At 37.6% G+C, this 22492-nt stretch overlaps 1 protein-coding gene across 1 annotated transcript; it reads left to right on the forward strand.

Moving 5' to 3' along the window:
• Window positions 1-6103: 6103 nt before the first annotated feature.
• On the forward strand, window positions 6104-21872 carry alx4a (ALX homeobox 4a; the record flags this gene model as incomplete). Its single annotated transcript, XM_079238613.1, is given in 4 exon segments — window positions 6104-6455; window positions 19717-19736; window positions 19738-19845; window positions 21552-21872. Coding segments are annotated over 4 exon segments (801 nt in total).
• Window positions 21873-22492: the final 620 nt, after the last annotated feature.

Here is a 22492-nt window from a genome sequence, read left to right on the forward strand (position 1 = left end):
TTATGCATAGTATTTATTGAACCATGAAAGCACATTTGGGAATCAGATTCTTTGGTGATGAACCAGATACATGGTTTCCACGGTAAACCTACCTGTTATCTTTGAACCTGACATCAGGTGCCAGATGTTTAAAGCTCACAGGAAGTCCAGCAGATGTTGGTATTGTTTGCAGGTCTAAACAGTGCACACCAAACCCATTCACCAACCCAAATAACAGATGTTTGCTCTGTTTTTACCTCCTCAGGCCGTTTTTTTTATTTAATTCAGCATAAATGCAGTCCTTTTTTTAAACTTTTATTCCTTCATTTAATTAGATCAGAAAATCTGCTGACGCAGGTCAGTCCCTCGCTCATGTGAAACCAATTTAAAGCAGCACATAAAAGTCTGCTGCACTGCCTCAAACAGGCAGATCGTCAACTCATTTTCTCACAGGAGAACCTTGAATTAGTCTTGGATGTGTGAACCTACTAGTCTGTTTTTACCACTGTTGACTGCAGGGACACAAAGACACTAGTTTACACTTTCAGTGATCTCAACAGTAAAACTCATAAATAACATAAATACCTTGATAAACAACATATAACCATTACTTGCACATCCGCCCATCGATCCATGTAAGAGCATTGTTAATATCTTATGAAGGATCGATAGATAATTTTAAGAAGATTATATCAGATAGGTTTGAATCATTAACAGTTCAACACACATCAATATGTGGATCCAAAATAAAAACACCCTTAATTATGCAGGTTTTGCAGAAGCATGTGCTTTATTATATACCAACACTCGCTATGCTTTAAACAGGAATGGTGTGCCCGGAGTCATTTTTCAAACATTTGTCAGTGTGAATCCATTGTTGTCAGCATTGAGTTCATAAGATGAAAAGAAAGGAGAAAATATTATGGTTTCAGTTTTCCAAAGTGAGCCAGCTGATTTCTTTTTACACGCTTCAGTAAGGTAGTTGTTAAGGTTCAAGGTCCAAATTTAGCATTAGACCCATTCCTTTAAGCCCTTCATATCCCTTAACTACAAAGCATCACTTTATGAGAAGGTGAGTGTAACAGTGGGCTCTTTTGGCTGACAAAAGTTGAAATTTGACAGCTGTATTCATAGTTTGCAGAAACATGAAAAAACAATATTATACTGAGTCAACAAAGCTAAGTAGTTTTGCTTCTCATGAATAAACTAAATTTGTGGAATATCTTGGCATCATTGTCACTTTCCACGTAATACTATAGGCTGTACTCACGTTACAGGATATTTCACTACTACACAATGCTTTTTCTTAAAACTGGGTGACTTCATTCTTTTATACTAACCCTATCATAGCAAAGTAAATGTAAAAAAAACATTTAAACCTTAGCAAACACTGTATGAAATAAAAAGTGACAAAAGTCTTCACATTTTTAATTGGTTTGTCTTTCATATTTATGCGTCTTATAAAGTCTAGGGAATGAATCAGCTGTCTGGCATAAGTAGTTGTTTGTCCACCATGACAAATCTTATAATTTACTTTTATATTGGTGCCATGTCTGTGGTGGTTAGCATGTGATTTTAACATATTACACAGTGTCACCTCATAACTCCTTATTGCAGAGCTTCCTTCTGGTTCAATTTACTAGAAAAATGAAGCAATGTCCTTAGTATATTCTCTAAAATGCATCAATATGCAATTCATATCTGTTACAGTAAATCAAGCTATTAGCTTAGCAGGCTACCAGAAATAATAATACCTTTGTTTTTAATTGGTGAAACACATAGAAACTGCAACACATTACATTTACTGCAAAGTATAAGATGGAAGTCTCTGTAAGAAGAAATTAACTGAGAAGACAAAATAGCTGCTCAAGTTTTAGTTCAAAGAGTTCAACATGGCAGTGATGCAGCATTGTCCCATTAAGACATAAGACTTGTCTTTCATTCAGACAGATATACTGCAATTTAGCATGTTACAAATATGAACCTCTGGAGCAGAGCTTTGCCCATTTTTACCGTAAAACAGAGAGAATGTGGTGAAGACAAATTACAGATGTGGGCTGTGCAGCTCATCATCGTACCAGGTAGTGGCTCCAAATAGCTTTCAGTCCTAATTGGGTGACAGAAATGTTGTTCCAAGCATGTTTTTAGATGTCAACTGCAATATACAATGTGAAAATGGCAGATTGAGCTGCTTCGGTTTCAGAAATGCTCACAAGGCTCTGCTCACACACACTGTGTTATGATCCCCAGTACGTTAAGAAAGTCTGTGTTTTCATTCTCTGAGGTGCGTAAACAGCTCTTGTTGAAGATGGAATGTCTCTTTTATGTGAAATTAAATAAGATCAGCTTGTGGGCCTCTCTCCTTCCTGTTCCGCTTTCCGTTTTATGTTCATTTCCATTCCCAAACAAAGCCGACTCTCCACGGTGTATTAATGCCCATCAAAGGCCTCAATCAAGTTGCTTTGCCACAGGCTAAAGTCAAACCGGAGAGGCTAAAGTTTAATGCTGTCAGTGCTGTAAGGATGTGGGCTCATGTCTCCTCCATGCCCTTGTGTTTTTTTTAAACCCCCACATTCACAAATATCTTGTAAGCCTGGTTGGTCGAACAAGACATTTGAAAACACACACACTAAGGGCCATCGCTGGGTCAGTGACTATGACAACAGTCTTGCTCATTGTGCTTTTATGTATTTCACAGAAAGGGCAGAAAATTCATCAAATAAAACATAATTACGCAGGCCTTCCTAAAAAATTAGTCATGGCTGTGAATCACTGGAGTCATAGTTAGATGTATCCGGAGATGAGAAATGTTTAGGAAGCTACTGACTGTCTGCTGACATTTTCTCTTCCTGAGGAGAAAATTGTGCTTTGTATGAGATTTAATCAAACTTTTTTTTAATTTGTTAGCCTCATCTATTGTGTTGTCTGAGCAGAGTTTTGGTGTGTGGAATAAACAGCATCTATTTCCAGTAAACCACCCCCAGTTAGTGAAAACAGAGGAATCTTCTTAGCTAAAAAAAAACTCAAACATCTTCACAAAACATGCAATTTACACATAAATGATTAAATTGAAAAAAAAATCTCTTCATCTCCAATATTAGTCTTTTTTTTTCTTGCTTAAAAAACAGATGAAAAAGAAAACTTTCTTTAAATTTTGATCCCTACAGTCACATAGTTTAAACGATAACATCCATTATTAGTGGTGACCTCTTTTTAAAGGACTTCTTTAGAATTCAATGTCTGAATATTGAACATTTCCTAAACATGCACAGTGTGTTTCTGGTGGTAAAATAGGATGTCAGGTTTTTTATTTTCCTATGTGTTGTTGCCTACACATGCTCCAAAACTGTGAAAGTGAGTGTTTTAATGCTCTTTATTCCCAGCAGGTGGGTTTACTGTCAGGAGGGAAGCTTGCCCTCATTGTGCCAGAAAACTGACACATAAATTATTTTTTTGTAGTGAAAACCAAGAGTCCTCTGCACTCCCACTCTGGCCATCCCAGGCTGTAAAAGTTTTTATTTTTTGTTTAAAGATAGTGTGCATGGTTCTTATGATAGAGCTTGCAAAACTGAAGACTCTTTTTCCTGTTCAGTAAAAGATCAAACTATGTTTGTGCCTTTAATCATGAACAAAACATGCCAGGAGAAATAGAAAGCACACAATCTTTTGTCTTTATTTTCTTTATTCTGGGGCTATAGATCAGATAAACAGATACAAAGACAGCTTCTTACTTTTACCATAAGCAAATGAAATATTTAGAACCACACAAAAGAAACACTGACATCTTTAAGTTTTTCTTTTCCTTTTTTTTTTTTTTTTTTAGAAAGAAAAAAAATGCTACTAACAGTAATATCAGCTTTCTTTTTATGGATAGCATAGACAGAAAGTGCAGCTGATTGACATTTTGCCTAAGCGATCATTAAGTTTGGTTCACTGTGATAAATCATGCTGCTGACATATGGGGAGAGAGAGTTCAAAGTGATTATATTTGTTTGAGTGTTGGAGATGAAATATAAACTGTTGTAAAGTCATTTCACCTCCACCCTGAGGGACAGTCTGTTACAATGTGAGCCAGGTTTTTTAGAGCATGAAGATCACAAGTATGGACACCTCTCACTTTCACGGACATCATTTAAAATCTAATCAACTAACAGCAACAGATTTCAACTCCTCTTTCACTCACTTTCTTTTTTCCTCCCATACATGGGCTTCTATGTGTGCATGTGTCAGCCATGTGTGAGTTGTGTCTTTAGTGCCGTATGTGCCGGCATATAGATTCTCACTGTGATGCCATCTTTTTTTTTTTTTCCTGCAGCACATATGCTTTCTTCAGTGTATTCAGTTCTTCCTTGGATTTTTTTTTCATTAAAAGATTTATCATTCACCCAATCAGAAAAACAAACACGTCAAGCAGCTGAGGTGTTTGTCTCTAATCCTGTTCAATTAAAATAATAATAATGTTAACACTTTTTTTTTAGTCTGTTTCTCTGAACACACTCAGAAAATGGTAAAACTGCTTTTTCATAAAATACACATTAAACCTCAACTTTTCTTTTTTCTTTTTTAATATTTTAAATAGGATATTTCAGCTTTGTAATATGGGGCATTTAAACTAGTTTTGTTGACAATTTTATATTCTGCAAATGTATAAATAAATACACCAAAATAAGTTAAATTAGCTATTATTAATGGCTTAAATGCCAAGTAAGTGGAATGATATATCTGATTTTGGGAGCAAATTTGGCAACAAAGGAAAGAATCATTTAGGAGACTTAACAGACAAAACATTGAGAGACAAATAAAAGGGAATGAATTTTCTTGTGTGTATGATTAATCTTTCACTCCCAGCCTTGATCCACAGGGGCAATGATTGAAAAGAAACTAATTATTTTTTTTCTTCTAAATAAATCATATCTTTGCACAGGAATTTAGGTTTCCAGCTTTTGTGGGGATTTTATAAAAAAAAATAATAGCTGAGATTTTCGTTCATTTATAATAATAAAACATTCAAAGCGGCGTGAAATGGTAATGTATAGTTAGCAGAAACAGCTTACATTTTTAAACCCATCAAAGAATTAGATTAATTGTGCATTGATCTGATAAATCATCTGTCATATTTTGGCATTTCTCCTCAATCCTGCCATGTATGTGCTTTGAGAAAACATCGAGTGAATGGAAACTGAATTTCCAAAAAAAAAAAAAAAAAAATTATTTTAAGATGAACGGCGGCTTTTGTCCAAGCTGTTTATTATCTGATATCTCAAAGATTATCTGCACATTTGGAAACTCGGCCAGAACAAATCGTGTGTATTTTTTCTGACTAAATTACACTTTTCTTCTTTTGTTTGGTTTTGTCCATTATGTTTTTATTGAAAACGACATATTGTTGTATGTTTTGCTTTTTTAAATAGCAGATTTTCAGGTTAAAATGTTTTATGGCGGAACTGAGTGGTTAATTACGATGCACGTGACTCTAGAAGTAGTTTTTGAATTCATATAACGCATCAAAAGACCATAAAACATACAGTTTTATTCAGAGCCAGTATGATGCAAACATGGTGTGCTGAATGGATAATTTGCCCTTGATGAACCATTGCAAATGAAGCACAAAATTGTGCCCCTCTCCGTCCCAGTGCCATCACTCATGGCTTTTATTCATATCCAAATTGCATTAATGTCATGTGTTTAGCCCCCTCCCCGCCCCGTTTTCCATTTTTCTTCCTTCTTTTTTAGTAAATATGCGACCTAACTCGTTCATGTCATCAGCATAATCACTTGGGATAGGTCCTGAAACTAGGAGATCTGGGTCCCATCCTCCTGAGGAAAGACGGGTTTGTGTAACTCTCCTCAGACCTGAGGGGGAGTTTGGAGTGTTTGGTCAACGGCAGTGGTTCCTGGAAAAGATCTGAATCGTTTTATAACCAAACCCAGCTGCAGTCTGGTGTGGGCTGCAGTCTCTGCGTGCATGTGTGCATGCGTGTGTATTTTCATCTGAATGAGGTAGAGGGAAAGGAAGGTTTGTTTTTTTTTTTGCGCTTCCTTTTCCAAAAGACAGGCAGGGAGAGAGGGAGGGAAAAAAAAAAGAAGTTTGGTCTTGTTCTCCCGTTGACTCTTTTTTTTAGGCATGAACGCCGATACCTGCGTCTCATACAGCGATATGACATCCATGGATTCATATTATAGCACCTCTGCTGCGCAAGGTAGGGATCACCAGACGGACCACTTTAGGACATTCTCAGCTACTGACACCAAATACAGCCCCACCGCCTTCCTGTCCAACAAAGGTCAGGCTTACGGAGAAAAGTCCCGGAGCCCCTTCCAGCAGGAGTGCCAGTCATTGGATGCCGCCGCAGCTGGGCAAGGCTCTTTTAGCAAATACCATCTCTTCATGCAGAGGTCCTCTTGCAAAACACCCCCCGAGGAGGACAAACTGCACCAAGAAAGAGGACACAACGGAGCGCTCGTCCCGTGCTATGGTGAGTGGAGAAAACATGGATGAGATGTGTATTCACTATAAATTAGAGGAATACACTCCAGTTAGTGTCAGAGTATCTTCTTTCAGCTGAGTCCGTGTGTTTGGATCCTGTCAGTAATGAATCATTGCTCTTTTTGTTTCAAATCCGGCAGCAGGAAAGGTTTGAAAGAGAAGCAGAAAAAAACAAATCTGTTCTGCGAATACATTATTTACTGCATCAGGCTGTTACAACCACTTCCCAAAATGAGTTTCACAGGTTAAATTCATTTGCACCCACCTACGAGCAAGCCCATCATCAAACTTTCTCTCATAGCAGCAGCAGCAGCAGGACGAAGGAGATCCCAACACGCGCGGACGCGGCCCCGAGGCTGCGCGCGTAGCGCGGTTAAGAAGATGAATAATCTTCCTGACTATCAAATTGTCTCTTTGGGCATCAGAATTAAATTAGGGCACATTTAATGCGATAATCTACATTACAATCCTTAATATTGGAGTTGAGTCGGACAATTGAATTAACAGGTTTTCAGATGGCACAAATAGTGAGCTCCAAACTGATAATATTTTCATCTCACTGCGCTGCCTTATTGGATCCCATTAGATTTAATTGCACGAATGGTCAGCTGTAATTGATGAATTATGAGGGTGTGAATAAAACTTTGACCCTCGTTAGGCTCACGGTCACTTTCCAACAACATTAAGACGCTTTTGTCACACCTCAAAAAGACTTTCTACATATGGCCATTTAATGACATTAGAGTTGCCATTAGAATTGAGTAATAATGTGTTTGGAAAACGCAAATGAATTGGACTGAGCGCAACTTAAGCCTTCTAAAAGTATACTGGAGATGTAATACACATTTTGCCAGCAGTTTAAAAAAAACCAAAAAAAAAAAAAACCAGAACGATGAAAAATAGACATTAAGAAAGAAAAATTACGGGGTTTTTTTTCTTTCGTTTTTTCTTAAAAACATATTATGTTCCGTTTGTATCCATCATAAATAAGTATTTACAGCACCTTTTCAGCTGCAATCAGACTATTTGTTTTGAGGCTCAGCTGGTATTATTAAAAATAAGAATGACATTTTGATAAATTGTTTTGTGTAAATTTTCAGATTCTAAAAAAATAATTAAATATCTCATTTTATATTTGTAAAAATGTACAAATAAAAGGATCATGTGTATCCAACACGAAATGACAAAACAAAAAGCAACCTAAAAGAGACATTTAAAATAAAATAAAATAATGTTAATTCTTTATTGTGATGTCCTGTTTTAACACATGAAATGACCAAACTTTTTTTCTTTAAGTTGAGCACTGTCCATCAGAGTTACACTAAATTTGATGAATAGTTTAATGATGTTTTGACAGTTCGTCCTCGGAAACCCCTTTATGGCTCCATCATGTCAGGAGCAGAAATCAATCTCTTCAAAAGCTCATATGGGCCTTTTAAAATGGCTGTTAAGTTTTTATTACCTATTAACCCTGACATAGATCCGGTAAATCGAGATGAAATAAAACTTTATATTGTGCTGTAAACAAGCCGCAGCTATTACACTGACCTGAAACTCCTTCATCACACTGCCACGAAGGAAAACAGAGGATTGAGAATTAAGAGACAAAAGTGTGTCCTTCCATTGCCTGTTATTTGTCTTGTTTATTTGTGTGTTTATTCATTAGCTTAGTTTAAAGAGGACAACCTTTTGCGGCACACTTTTAGGCTCACAGCTTCAAATGACACAAATGTCACTTCTTTCGTTATAAAGCATTAGTAAACAATAAGAAATAAACTTTTCAAAAGTGAAAAAAAGTGAATGCAGGTCATCAGACATCTACAACAAAGCGGATCAATGAACGAATTGTAAACAAGACAGGAACAAAAAAAAAAAAAAAAAAAAAAAATTGACAAGCGACGCCTTTAATACGACTCAGACACCAAACTTCAGTGTTTGCTTTTATTTCCTCACGCTGACCTGACCCTCACAGAAAAAAACCTCCTCAGCTCTGCAAGAGCAGACTTCCTGCTTTTAAATCAGATTATAATCGCTCAAGTCGCATATAAATGTAATTAAATTCGTGCAATGTTTAGGGAGAGGTTGCTTTACTCGTGATTCTTACTGATGGAAGAGTTTTCACTGACTTACGCCTCTGACTGACTGAACATCAGTTGCATGCAGCAGTAAAATGTGCCGAACTTGCTTGTAGACGAAAAAAGAAAGAAGATAAATGATCCATGCTGTTTTTATTTATTTATTCATTTTTATTGGAATATGCAGTAGTCTTTTACTTCCTAACTCATTTTCCTTTATCAAAATCTGTAATTTGAGCACTGGTGTGGTAGTTTCAGATTGTTAGAGATTTGCTGTGTTGCTATTATTTGCGGTCTGATCCTTTCAGTCAAAGGTGATGTGAAGGCTGGTCTGAGAGCTATAGAAAGAAGAACAGCTTCTAATAAACATTTACATGTTACAGTCAGCACAAACATGTTCACACACAAATAAGTCAATCATTATGCGGTAAATGCAGCTTTCTAGAGTGGACAGCTTCTAGTTCAGGCTGAGACAGACTGGCAAAAACTGAAATAAAACATATGAGGGAAAAGACTAACATGGGCGGGTAGTTGATAAAGATGGTAAGGAGCCTTAAATATGTCAAATGCATCAAAACCAGATGACAAAATAAAAAGAGGAGTTGTTAGAGCATGAGATCTTTCCTTTAGTAAGAATAGTTTTAAAGTGTTCGAATATTAAACTCCACGACACAACAGATACATTTCTGAAAATCTAGCAAATTTTCTAAATGAACTGTCAAAATACAAAGTCACAGCTGGTGGTAAACTGAAAGCTGTAGGATATTTAAATGCTATCTTCAATTAAAAAGGAATACATCTGTATATTATGGAAACACTAAAGATGAAGGATCTCGAAACTTTTCCCAAAACTTTAGAGAACGTTCATAATTGAATAACATAGTCCACTGTGAGAGTTCCATCAATCACTTTATGATCCCAAAGCAGCCACCTACGTGTTTGTTATCCTCCAGAGACTTCCTCTTTTGATGTATCCGTGTCTTCTCTCAGTGTCTGAAGGCGCTGACCTTTAGCATGGCTTTCCTGCTCATCTGTTTGGAAAAGAGGGAGAGTCCTCCTGTGTGCATACAGCAGAGAAAATCCATTTGAAACCCCCATTTGAGGCTCTCTGGTGTCAAAGCAGCACTTTTTTGCAACATTTGGAGTTGGACTCCAGTTTAACCATTAAGACTAAGTGATGTATTCATGGTAAATTGTTGGCCCTAACAGAATTGGGCCTCCTATTACTTGACATATGACAGAGTGCTGGTGCAATTGGAAAACATAAAATGCTCCTGTTTCTTTCCACTGAAAACATTTTTTCTGCTATGATGCCCTGTAATCATATTTATTTCACCCTCAGATACAGAACCAATGCTCAGGCGTGATTTTTATTTATTTTTTTTTGTTCCTTTACCACTCATGACCCAGCAAAGCCATTTCAGCCTCTGATAATGGCCGTCTGTGGAGATTGGCTGGAGCAGGGCGTAATGGAAACCAGCCATGCAGCCCAGACAACTGAGGCGCACTTCAGCAAACCAATGACATGAGTGGAGGTGACAAGGACTCAGGATCATTTTACCATTTAGCTTAAAGTTTGGCAGGGTAATTTACATTCGGCTCAGTTTGCATGGCCGAGTGAGGGCAGCCAGGCAAAAACAGGCTCATGAAGTCCAGGACTTTCTTTGGTCTCTTTGTCATTGTATTGTGTGAAACAAACATGCAGTACCATGACAGTGTCAAGACCACAGTACAGTTCAGAATCCCAGTTTTCATGTTTCATGTGAGTAAAGTGACTTTTTTCTAGTTTATTTCATTTTTATCAAAATTTCTAAGATATTAAAAGACGTTTTTTTTTTTAAAGAGTTATCTTTTTGTGGTTTCACAGTGTTCCTTGTTGCATAATTTGACCTTTTCTTTTTTGTTTTTTTGGGGGAAAAAAAAAAAGAGTCCAGCCTGTTGTGATAAAAAAAAAAAAGGCACAGTTATTGCACATCATGTTGTGTGTTGTAAATGTACATTATTTGCGGGAGCATAAAAAATTTAGTTCCATATAGTATGAAAAAACAGCCAACCCTGAACCATTATCCAAACAGTACACCCTACAGGTGGCCACTCTATTATAGTCTTACTTACATAAAATAACATGGCAAAATCTTCATGTATGGAAATAACCGAAGAATATCATCTAAATTAGTGTACTTTTCATAAGCATTGCCAGGTTAGAAGCTTTTTCATATTTGATAGTTCTGCGTAGCTTTTCAACTTTTTTTAGTTTCTACCTTTTTATCTATTTATTTATTTTTGTACTAAACATTTGTCACTAACAATGTATGTTACCAGTCCCTACAAAGCCTTATTACAGGCTACAATATATTTAGCAAACACTGGCTTATTTGGTGTATGACAGTTTTTAGACTTGCTGTATTTCTATTAAGCCAATGATCATTAAACATGATGGTGTTTATAAATATTCAGATGTATCTGGGCTGTTTGATATTTATTTTTTTTCTGTACCTGGTGGATTGTAAGGTGGATTTACAGGTCATGTTGCTGGAACTGATATATTCAGGAAGATGGCTAGTGGAAACTGGTTGCAGTTTTCAGTCGCTGAATATTTTTGGTAAGAACACTTCATGTGTGCTCCCTTGTGAGGTTTTCCACCAACACATTTTTTCATTTTACGTGCATCCACACTAAAATATACACAAATGAGTCTTTGTCACTCGGACGATATGTTGTGTTTCAATTATACAACAAAAATGTGAGATGGTGGAAAGTGTGTTTTTCTCCGAATACTGGGAGAAATTTTTGGAAGAGAGCTGGTGGGAGGAGGAGAGTCATTGAGAGGAAGAACGTGGGACAAAACGTGATTGAGATGGATCTTTCTTTTTTATTTTTGTTTGCTTTCTTTTATTTATATTTTTATGTTTTGTTCGGTCTAAATTTCTAATCATTAGTAAACTTTGTTTTTCTGGTGACATTGAGGAATAAATAAAAAAATCTTCGACAGGTCTTTTGTCAGACACCATTAGCAGTATACATGTTTATTGTCTTAAAATGTAGCCTAACTGATAGATCAGTTATTAACTATTTGTGTTATATATTTTTTTTTACTTTTCATCATTGTTATCCATCTTTTATTATCACCATATCATAAACTAATGGTGTAGCATCGGGCTGTCTCTTTAAGATGAAGAAATGAGTTTCTCTATTTTCTCCTGTTATTGAGCCATCGGGCTACAGCTCTGACCACTTGACCGTTAGCAACATTTTAGCTTCACTCATATTATTATTTTGTTACTTTTAGCAACCTAATGTTTGGATTATTATTTATTTATTATTATTTATTTATCTCTTGAACCTTGTTTAGGTAGAAACACAGGTGAATCTGTTGTGCGTTGCAGTGTAATAACTGTGTGCTTAGAGACTCTTTCTGATTTTAAATCAGTCTGTGATTTGTGAAAAGTCCTTGTGTGACTCTAGCAGCTTTCAGAAGATCAGGTTTCATTTTCACAGACCTGGCTGGCTCTTGATTGATGTCAGTCAAAATTCAAATTCAATAGCCCCAATCTGTAAAACAGCAAAAACACTTAAAATTTCCCTCCTTCCTTCTTTTCTGATTTTATTTTTCTTCTTCCTCTCCTTCTGTTCTGCATCCATCTTTTTCAGCTGGACCAACATGTTGTTAGTCTCTCTTAGTCACTGTGTGGTGTGTAATTTATAGTCTTTCCCCTTAACACAGTGAGCTGACCCCAGCCATCCCAGTCAATAAAGAGGCAGGGGAGGTGCCCTGTCGCTTTACAGCCAGTTAAATTACACTTTGATGTTGCCCCCTTGTTTTCAACTGAGAAGCAGTGTGTAGCTGTCTTGCCGCGATGGCTGTCTGGCCAATAAGAACTTTGGCACTGATGTTGACATGTCAATGCCAAAGTTCTGCAGAGTCACAATGACATGGCGATGTTATTGCATGACAATATATAAAACTGTTGTATATGAAAACACAGACTTGTGTATCAGCCTGTGCTGTTTTGTAGTCAGGCTCGGGTTGTTCTTCACTCTTTGTGCGCATCTCGTTTCTGTAGACCTTTCTCTGTGTGAATACAAAACTGCAGACACATGCAGTGTAACCAAAACTCACGCAGACTGCTGGTTCCACTGCAGCAAAAATAGAACATTCTTTGGCTGCAACCAAAAACACTTTACATGGCATTTTGTGAATTTTCTAGATTATTACTGGAACCTGTTTGTGCTGAAGACGCTGCATTGAAAAGTGCAGATGTTTGGTGAAATTCTAAAGAAGTCTTTTATATATCAAAAGTCAGAGAGCCGAACTCATGAACAGTTTGACATGTCAAGTTTTAATGCAGCTCGTTTTTCACTGTCACTCCTTCCTGCCTGTTTCAAAAGACATCTTGACAGCCTCTGTTCGCTCTCTGTACGTATGGTGTTCCCTGCAGGAGGGCCAGATGCTCCTTACCTTCAGTAATGTTGGAGAACCTCACAACTTCAGCAGATTATACAGATAAAAAGCAGTTGATTGTCACAATATCCTGCTCTTGCCAAAAATACATCAGTGTTGCTGTATAAACAACAGCCTTTGATCACTGAGGGGTGTCATGATTTCAAACAGCCTGAAAACTTGTACCTCAGTGGGACTTAAGGATCTGACTATGGAAAAAAGGTGAAAAAAATTGTGTGACATTTGTACTGGCACAAAACACATTTTCTCCCCTAAAGTGCAAAAGAATGCGTAAGTGTTAACAAGAAACAAACAAGTCCAACTGTGTTAGGCTGGGGAACGTCTGTGAATCTTTTAAGGGTGATAAGCATGTTCTACCTGTCTATAACCTGTTTCTCCAAAACATTAGCACAATAACTTAGGCTGAATGAAGAAAAACAGACAATGTGTGCTGTCAACAATTATTAAGACTAATTAAAATAAAAGGAAGAGGCTCAACAATTTCCCTCTGTGCAGTAACTCAACAAGAAGCTTTATTGTATTTTATTGACTGTTATCATAACAAATCAAATAAAAAAGGCATCTGACAATATAGCCTAATTACATCTATATAGCCAGCAATTACATCTTACAATATAGCCTAAATAAATCCATAAAGTAAAATGGGCTTATTCCTGACAGCACAGTTTTGGTCATTAAAAGCCAAAATGTGACTTTGAACCAAAAGGCTAGCAAGACATGAGGTCATGCAGTGAACTGACATTTTAGTAAAACAACTTTTACAAGTTACATTCACATCATAGATGAGGCAATCCACTATTTAATGGAAGCATATTGGCTAAATATTTATCATTAAACTTTATCTATGTCTTATATCTCAAAATCTTATTGAGACTAAACACTGGTAAGACATGCTTTGGTGTATTTGTAAAAGATAAAAACCTCAACTTGAGGCACATTACTCTGCATGACTGTGGGCTGTGGGTCTCTTGGTGTTTATTGTAAATTCTCAGAACTAAAATTTCATATCATCCAAACCTGAAAAAAATGTAAGGATTAGCAAATACACTGTCACCCCTACAAATAGCTTCATATCAGCTGATATTTGTGTGCAGGAACATGCTGGACTCAGTTACCCCTACTTTGAAACAGCTCTCCCTGAGCGGTCCGTTGCTGTGCCCTGCACACATTCAGCTATTTCATGATGGGAATGCATATTAATGAGGAGATGTGTTTACAACCGGCTTGTTCAGCGGGATGCAGCAGCAGGGCAAAAAGAGCTGCCAGCTCAGACAAGAACACTGGCAGAGACAAGGATGTGGAAATTTATGATCACAGAGCTGCCTGAGGTTTTACAGTCACACTGCAGCCGTGAAGAAATCTAATGTGTGTGTTACAGAAAAAGAGAGGGAGATTTTCATCTCTTTTGCATGGCTGGAAAGTACTCCGCTGCTATTTAATTGTGACGATCTTGCTGCCAGGTGACTTTGCAGCCGCACGACAGACTCCAAACACATGTTGGGCTGACAAATAGCATCTGAGAGAAAGAGAGAGAGCGCGAGAGAGGGTGTGCATTTGTGTGTATCTTGAAGTGGATGATGCTGGTGGTTGAAGAGTGTGTGCCGTGAAAACAATCTGCAACAATCTGTTTGGATTTCTGTTTCTCAATACATCAGAGAATAATCCACAAACCACAACTAAACCAGTTATACAGACCGTCCACAGACAAACACACACTTACTCCTCCACATCAGCAAATTTCACAAGAGAATTTCCTCACATGGAGCGAGAAATTCCTTTGTTCCACCCCATTAAACGTCATGCATTACAATATTGATCCTAAACCAAATCAATCATCAGTTCTAAACACTGCCAGAGGCCAGTGTGGACGAACAGACTCAATTTTGTTTTTCTGTTTGCTTAGTTGGGTTTTAGAATCAAGATAATCTATGTATTCATGTTTCAGTGGCCAAGACAAAGACAGCTCTGTAAAACTATCTTTGATAGTGTCTTTGAAGAAGCAGAGAGTTTAATAACACAGCTCTCATTTTGTCTGGCTGTGTTTACAAGGCAGGATCAATGGAGGCACAGAGGAAAGAAAAAAAACTTGCTGATTGCAAAACAGGGACGATGACATTAGCACCCATAGGGTAGGCACCCAAATAAATGCACTGCAAAACTCAGCCTTAGAAAACAAGAAAAAAATAAACAAAAATTAGGTAAATGTTGCTTAAAATAAGATAAATTATCTGCCAACAGAACAAGAAAATTTGGCTTGTCAAGACTTCCTAAAACAAGTAAAAATACCTTTAAAACAAGAGGAATTCTCTGGCATAAAAACTAAGAATTATTTTACCTTTTAAAAAAATAAGCATATGTGTACTCAATTTAAGATTATTAATCTTACTTAGATTTCAGTTTTTGCAGTGTTGGTTGTCCTTGCACACAAATGCTTGTGAGATTTGTTAAGATGTGTAAATTATATATGTGTTCCTGGTGAAGAGTTAATGAAGCTAGAACAAAACATAAATAAAAAAAAGGTTTGAATTACCTAAAAGGAAAACAGGCCTTTTCAGGAAGAATAGGAATATGACTATGTCTTGGGGATGATACAGCTGTAACTTAACTTCTGTCAAATCATACAATCTTTGAACTTTATCTCTGTTAAGGTCAATTCAGATAAAGAGAAGCAGGACAAAATTAAACGTGTTGCTACAGATAGATCAGATGAGGCTCCAAAACAGCCAGTTTAGCACAGTTTGGGACTTTCTATTCTCAGGGTCCCCCAACTGGGGGACACAACATTTGTAACCTGTATATTTTCATCAGATTCATGTATTAAGATTTATAATCATTTCATTTTATTATTTCAATCAGATGGTCAGAAAGTGACAAAATCTGCTTTTGTTATTTCAGGACTTTTAGTCCAAACTGAAGAATAAAAACAAACCTTTATTTTTAACAGGTTTCATGTTCTTTCTAATTTTGCAGGTAAAGACAGCTCTGGTCTGACAGACTCAGATTTGGCGCCAGATTCAGACCCACCTGGAATGGACACCAGATACCTGGCCGTGAAGGATCAAGGTGTCAAGGCAGCCTCTGATAGGTCGCCAGGCACTGACTTGGCGACTCCACTGGACAAGGCTGATAGCGGAGAAAGCAACAAAGGCAAGAAGAGACGCAACCGCACCACCTTCACAAGCTACCAGCTGGAAGAGCTAGAGAAAGTTTTCCAGAAGACGCACTATCCTGACGTTTATGCCAGGGAGCAGCTCGCACTCAGGACTGACTTGACTGAAGCTCGTGTGCAGGTGAGGCGGGCAAACACAACTAAAAAGTTTGTGAGGAGATTTAAAAGCCGCAGGTAAATTTAGATTTGTAAGAGGGAACAACGTTCTGGAAGTTTTCTCTTGTGCTATCAGTGAGGTTAAAAGAGCTCTTCATTAAAGCAGACAGGGTTTCAGCAACACAACCTCATGGATCCTTCAGCATCTGCAGCTCCACAGAGATAACGTCACTCACAGAACAACGTGAGATTTATCTGGCATTGTGGGAAATGGGGGAGAGTCTTGGGGAATGAGAGCTAACAGAGGCCAGGGGGCCCAGGGGGGGCGCTGAGGTTTGAGCTGCCTGGGCCTCATATGTGCAGTGAGGAGAGCAGACTTTCATCAACATATGACTCTACTGTGTTTTTCCTGGGATCATCGCAATGGCTTTTTTTTTTTTTTGCCTTTTCACTCCTGCAGTTTAGTTTCCTGAATACTGATACTGAGTTCATATCAGTAAGTATCAGTCCAGCCGGGAGGAGACTCTGTGCCCCTGACCTTTCAGTCTGATTATCATGCAAACGGTCCTGACGGCTGTAATGCATTCTAACATCACAGAGTAAATGAGACCTCCACCATTTCTGTACCATGTTCCAGTGAGGTGGTAGTGGATGACGACCAAATCCCATGGATTTTCTGTGTTTTTCTTTCATTAACATGCTGTTCAGACAAGAATGTGTCCCTGCTGTGGACTCCCAAGTAGGTGTGAAACCTTGCCCAAGGGTTTTTGATTAACTTTGTGACCAATTCTTGAAGTTTATTACTATGAAGATTTCTCTCAGTCTCTAAATCTTATATGTGTAGTGGTGCAGAAGAAATAGAATACAAGCTCAATTAAAACCAATGTTTAGCATGATTAGCTGGAGCGAACGCAGGAAGTCTGTGTAGCCACAGGGTTATAAGTCAACCCTGAGCCTGTGAAGGTATGCCGCTCTGCAGCTTGTGCTATCACAGACCTGCCTGCCTGCTTCAGATGGATGCAGCTTTACAGCCATCAGCCCTCCCAGCGGCCCTCTTAAACACTCAAGTTAAAAAGATAAAAGACACAAGATGCCTTGTCAGTCAGAGAGCAGGGCTCTGCACTCTGTACAGGTCATTCACACGCATAAGGATGAACTCACAGCTCATCAGATCGGCATCTGGAGGTAAAAAATGCTTAGAAAGAGACTGTACTGTGGATGAAAAAAGCCTACTTTAAAACACTTTTCTGTTCTGTTTCAATAAAACAGAGAGCAACCTCAAGGCCTGATGGTTCTCACACACAAACACATAAAAAAAAACAAAAGAAACTTTTAGTTAAACAACGTCAGGGACTTGGATTGTTTGTTTTTTCAGTTTCAGGGTTTCAAAGGAAGAGGGTGAGTTCAGATCTGAGTCATATACACTACACGGGAAGGTCAGGGGTCAAGGGTCAAGGGTTTCAGTAGCATCACATCTCTCAGATTTGCTTTTTTGATAATCCAGAGATCCAAGATGGCATCTGATCTAGAGTTCAGCAGGGAAACACAGGTGTCTAACCTGTAACCAATAACTGACAGACATAAGCTGGTCTGAGAATCTTCTGAGATGCTAAAAAGAAGTTTAAAGATGTCACAGGCAACTGTGTGATGGACTTCTGACGTTGTGTTCTGACAATTTGTGGAATGAAAAAAAAAGGACTAAAATGTTCAGATTCAACATAAGAAATAAAGTTGTAAGACTTGTTAAGCTTTTTCAGAACAAAAACAGTGAGGCAACATTGCAAAAAAAGTTTTTTAAAGTACTCCCGTCATTGTGCAACACATTTCCAGTGAGCCTTTAGCGAAGCCGATTTCTCTGCACTCGCCTTTAACTTGGGGATAAAGAAGTATCTGGTGAGGGATTTTGGATAAAAGAGAACAAACTTACACATCATGAACAACAACACTGGTCAGGGGTGTTTCGGTTATATTATTAGTGCTTTTGGGGGTGTTGGAAAACTGAAGCCAGGCTCAGCCTTGGATTTCATCTGACTGAGTTTGGAGACTGCAGTGAGTGACAGCAGAGGTGGGTTATCAATCCTCTGAGCCGCTCGCTCACTTCAAAGTGTTTTCAGCCCCGTACAGCTCTCCTGCTGGGGCCAGTTTGGCATTTCTCTGCTCTTTCTCTCTGGGGCTGTAACATAAATAAAGCCTCATTGAAAGTCTACCAGCTACTTAAGCTGTCAAGGTCTTTACCAATTACTGTCACAATGCAGTGTGTGCCGCACAAAAATATGTTCTCCTCGTATAATAGCCAACAGGCTGAGCTGATGAGCTGCTGGCAATGGAGTATTTTGGGAAGACAATTTAAAAACGCCTTTTAGAACAACTATTACAATCCAAAAGCAACTTTTTCTGATCAATTTGCACAAGGTTAGAGACCCTGAGTACTAAAGAAGATGTATGAAAACATCAAGGAAAGAAGGATTATGTCCTCTGGCTTGTGAACTTCTTCAGTTTAGCAGGAGACATTGTCTGGCTTAGTGCTTCTAAGCCAGACTTTTTAGGCTTCAGGAAATTAAAAGGGAAAATGCAAACAAACCCTTGTTATAATCCCATCTCACTTTTTAATTTCCCCTATTGCCCCTTTTAGTGAAGCATCTAAAAAAAAAAGCAGATTTATAATTTCACAAATACATCAAAGAGAAAAGTTTTTCTTGCACAATTTTTGCCAACATCAGTCCAAGCTGGTGGCTGCAACAAGATAGTTCAGTTATCAACCAGATCTTTAAATGTGAACCAGTGTTGATAACAAACATGACAGATGGCATGTTTAGCCCACAAGTAGAAAAAGTATTTAGATTGCTTTCACTTGCCCTGATGATAAACCAAACACACTAATGCTTTCAGTAAACAAGATTCAGATTCAGATGTCAAAGATGATTACTTGAAAACAAAAAGCCCCCGTTCTGGACAGACAACAAATAAGCAAAGGTGAAATGACAGACTGAGTTTACATTTTTTTGTAAGCCTTAAGTCAAAGGAAGTCTGCAAAGCAATGTTTATAAGTCACCTCTCAACTGTCTTTGTCTTCTGCACAATTTCCAGTGTTTCATCCTCTCATTTGAAGGTACATATACATGACTTCAGTTCCCTGCTTGCATTTCTGTGGTTTCAGACTAAAGTTAGTAAGTTTGAATATTTTATGTTGTACAGATATTATTTTGGCATCACTTCTTTATTTAAAACAGATAGTTATATTTGTAACTGGAGAACAATATTTCATTTAGATTTGACGGGAAAGAGCTCTTTAGGGTTTGTGTACATCAACTGTTTGTTTCTAATATTTCAGCCTCACCTCGACTGTGGACGGTGTCCAGATGAAATGATGAAAGCTGCCCTGCTCTCTACGATAAAATGTCAACCTTTGCGGCTAGTTTTTTGACACTCAGTCAACTTCACTCTGCAGGTGTGGTTCCAGAACCGGAGAGCGAAATGGAGAAAGAGGGAGCGCTTTGGCCAGATGCAGCAGGTCCGAACTCATTTTTCAACTGCTTACGAGCTGCCTCTTCTAACGCGTCCTGAGAACTATGCACAGGTACAGAATCAACACTTTAACATGTCAGCACAGAAAATCCACACTGATTTATCTAAAACATTACATATCTCCTGGTATGATCCATTCTGAGTTGAGAATTGACATTTGTTAGTTTTTCCACAGTAGATAAGAAGCTATTAAGCCTGGATGAAAATCATTCATTCATTTTCTAAACCGGTTAATCCAGATGAAAAAAAAAAATGTAAAAAAAACTTGAGATAAAAACATAAAAATAAAGTTGAGATAGATTATTTAATAATAAATAAATAAATAAATAAATAAATAAATATAAAAAAGTGGCACATGTAAAAAAAAAAAAAAAAAAAACAGTTTGAAAATAGTGAACTGATTATAACAGCTGAAGCATAAATTTACTGTAAAAATAACATTTGTAAAAAGCAAACATCCAAAGATGTTTATTTGTTTTAAATCAACAGTTGTTTAGTCAGGAAGATCCAATATTTTACTGCAGTCCAAACACAAGGCAAACTTACTTTGAGCTAAATCAGCTTTTTTTTTTTTATCAGTGTTTCTTCCACGTCATTGGCTCCAGCAATGTTGTTACAGGTCTTGCTTGATAATAAGAAATGCAGTTTATTTATATAATTATAAGCTGCAAAGCTTTTCATTTTATCCAATAAAACATTTAGCCTAAAACACATCATGTGGGCCTCTGCAAGAAGGCAAAGAACCAGTTGTCCCTAGTACAACGCTTCAGACTTCAGATTAGGTTGAAGAAAGAAGCACAGGTACATTATGAAGCGTAAGGTTGAGATTAGCTTCTCAAAACAATCTGTTTCCATGATTTATATGAAACTACTTTAAATTTGCTGTAAGTTTTCAGTGGATTTACAACAGAAAAGTATTTCATTTCATAGTAATTGTATATTCACAATTGAATATACATCACTCGCACATGTATCAACAGATCATTTAGACAATCAACTACTTACAGTAGATGATTTTTCAGGAGTTTGACATAAAGCCTCCTCCACACACTCACTTACTGGAGCCATGAAGAAGGTGGGTTGCTGAATTGGAGGCTGTGCCAGATTCAGTATGCATGAGTTGTCTAAATGTGATTTATTGGGATATTCTTAAGTGAATGCTTTTATGAATAAAAGCTAAGAATGTCCTTATTAGACTTGTTTGCTTACATCTGAAGGAGCAATGCTGACTAATGTATGAAAATAAAGTTGCAGTTATAATGAATAATGTTAGCTGAATTGGTCAGTTTACTCATAACTAAAACATGTTAATACAGTGAAACAAGTGTTCAAATTTTTACTACTAAAACGGGTTTAGTTGTTTTTATTTCTGTTTGTGGGAATATATGTAGTTGAAATGCAAAACAAGCCTGTTTGTGCATTAATGATAAGAAAGTGATAGATACTGGATTAGCTGAGGTAAACCGGAATTTATGCCGCCATCATATACTGTAAGATAGTACAATAATATGCTGTTATTTTTACTATGAGGACATGAGATTAAGTTTGGTAAAAGAGGGGGAGAAAGCAGAAAAGAAGACTTGAACATGGTTTTTGCAGTGTTTTATGGCAGTAAAGGACCTTTCTGTGACAGTAATTGGTAAAGACTTTTCTCAGGATACACTAAAGTTTCTCTGGTCAGTAAAATTAAAATAAAAAATAATGTCACATCTTCATCTCTGATTATTCAACAAAGCTGATTTTCTAACAATGTTTCAGATCCAGAACCCCTCCTGGATTGGAGGCAGTAGTGCAGCATCACCTGTCCCGGGTTGTGTTGTGCCCTGTGATACCGTAACTCCCTGTATGACACCTCACCCTCACTCTGCCAGTGGGGTGTCTGATTTCCTGGGTGTGCCAAGCCCTGGAGGGCACGTAGGACAGCCTCACATGGGCAGCCTGTTCGGAGGATCTCCTGGCATGGCTGCTGGCATCAACACTTATGATCTCAACATGGACCCTGACCGCAAGTCCTCCAGTATTGCTGCTCTGCGCATGAAAGCCAAAGAGCACAGTGCAGCCATCTCTTGGGCAACATGATGTGTTGATACATGCTGTGTGGGGGACCTTGCTTACCTTCAAGATGTCTACACAAACCGTGCATGGAATGAGCACGCACTAAAATCTAAACTCTACAGGCAACAGTGACTACCTTAAAAATGCTGCAATTTTAATGATTATGCAATGAGAAGGAAAAGAGATTGGCTGAAACAAGTGATGCCATTTTTCAGTGCATCAGCTGGGAGAAAGTGTTAAGTGTGTAAACCTGATGCTGTACTGTATAGCAAGAGTTGCAGTGTAGCACTGAAGGTGAGCAAAAGAAAGAAAGCAAAATAAGTGTTTCGAACAAATTCATGCACTTATTTGTGTTTGTACAGTGCTTTCAATGTTTGCAGTTTTTAGTTTGGTGCTGTTTCCTTCTTACTTTGTTATTTAAATTTTTAACTAATATTGAGTTTTCTCTCCAAATCCTTTTGTCAGTGCTTTTAATTTCACAAATAGCTCAGCAAGCATCCTCAAAGTACTGAAAACTTAGACTGAAGTGTTTTATGAAGCATACATGCTTACTCTAGCGCAACGTTTTATCATGAATAACTGAAGTTAAGCTGGTGCTAAGAAAATTTTTCAGAAAACTATCCAGCATATCCATCACACTAAGG

This window comes from Telmatherina bonti (assembly GCF_933228915.1).
Source record: "Telmatherina bonti genome assembly, chromosome: 1".
NCBI classification, from domain to species: domain Eukaryota; kingdom Metazoa; phylum Chordata; class Actinopteri; order Atheriniformes; family Telmatherinidae; genus Telmatherina; species Telmatherina bonti.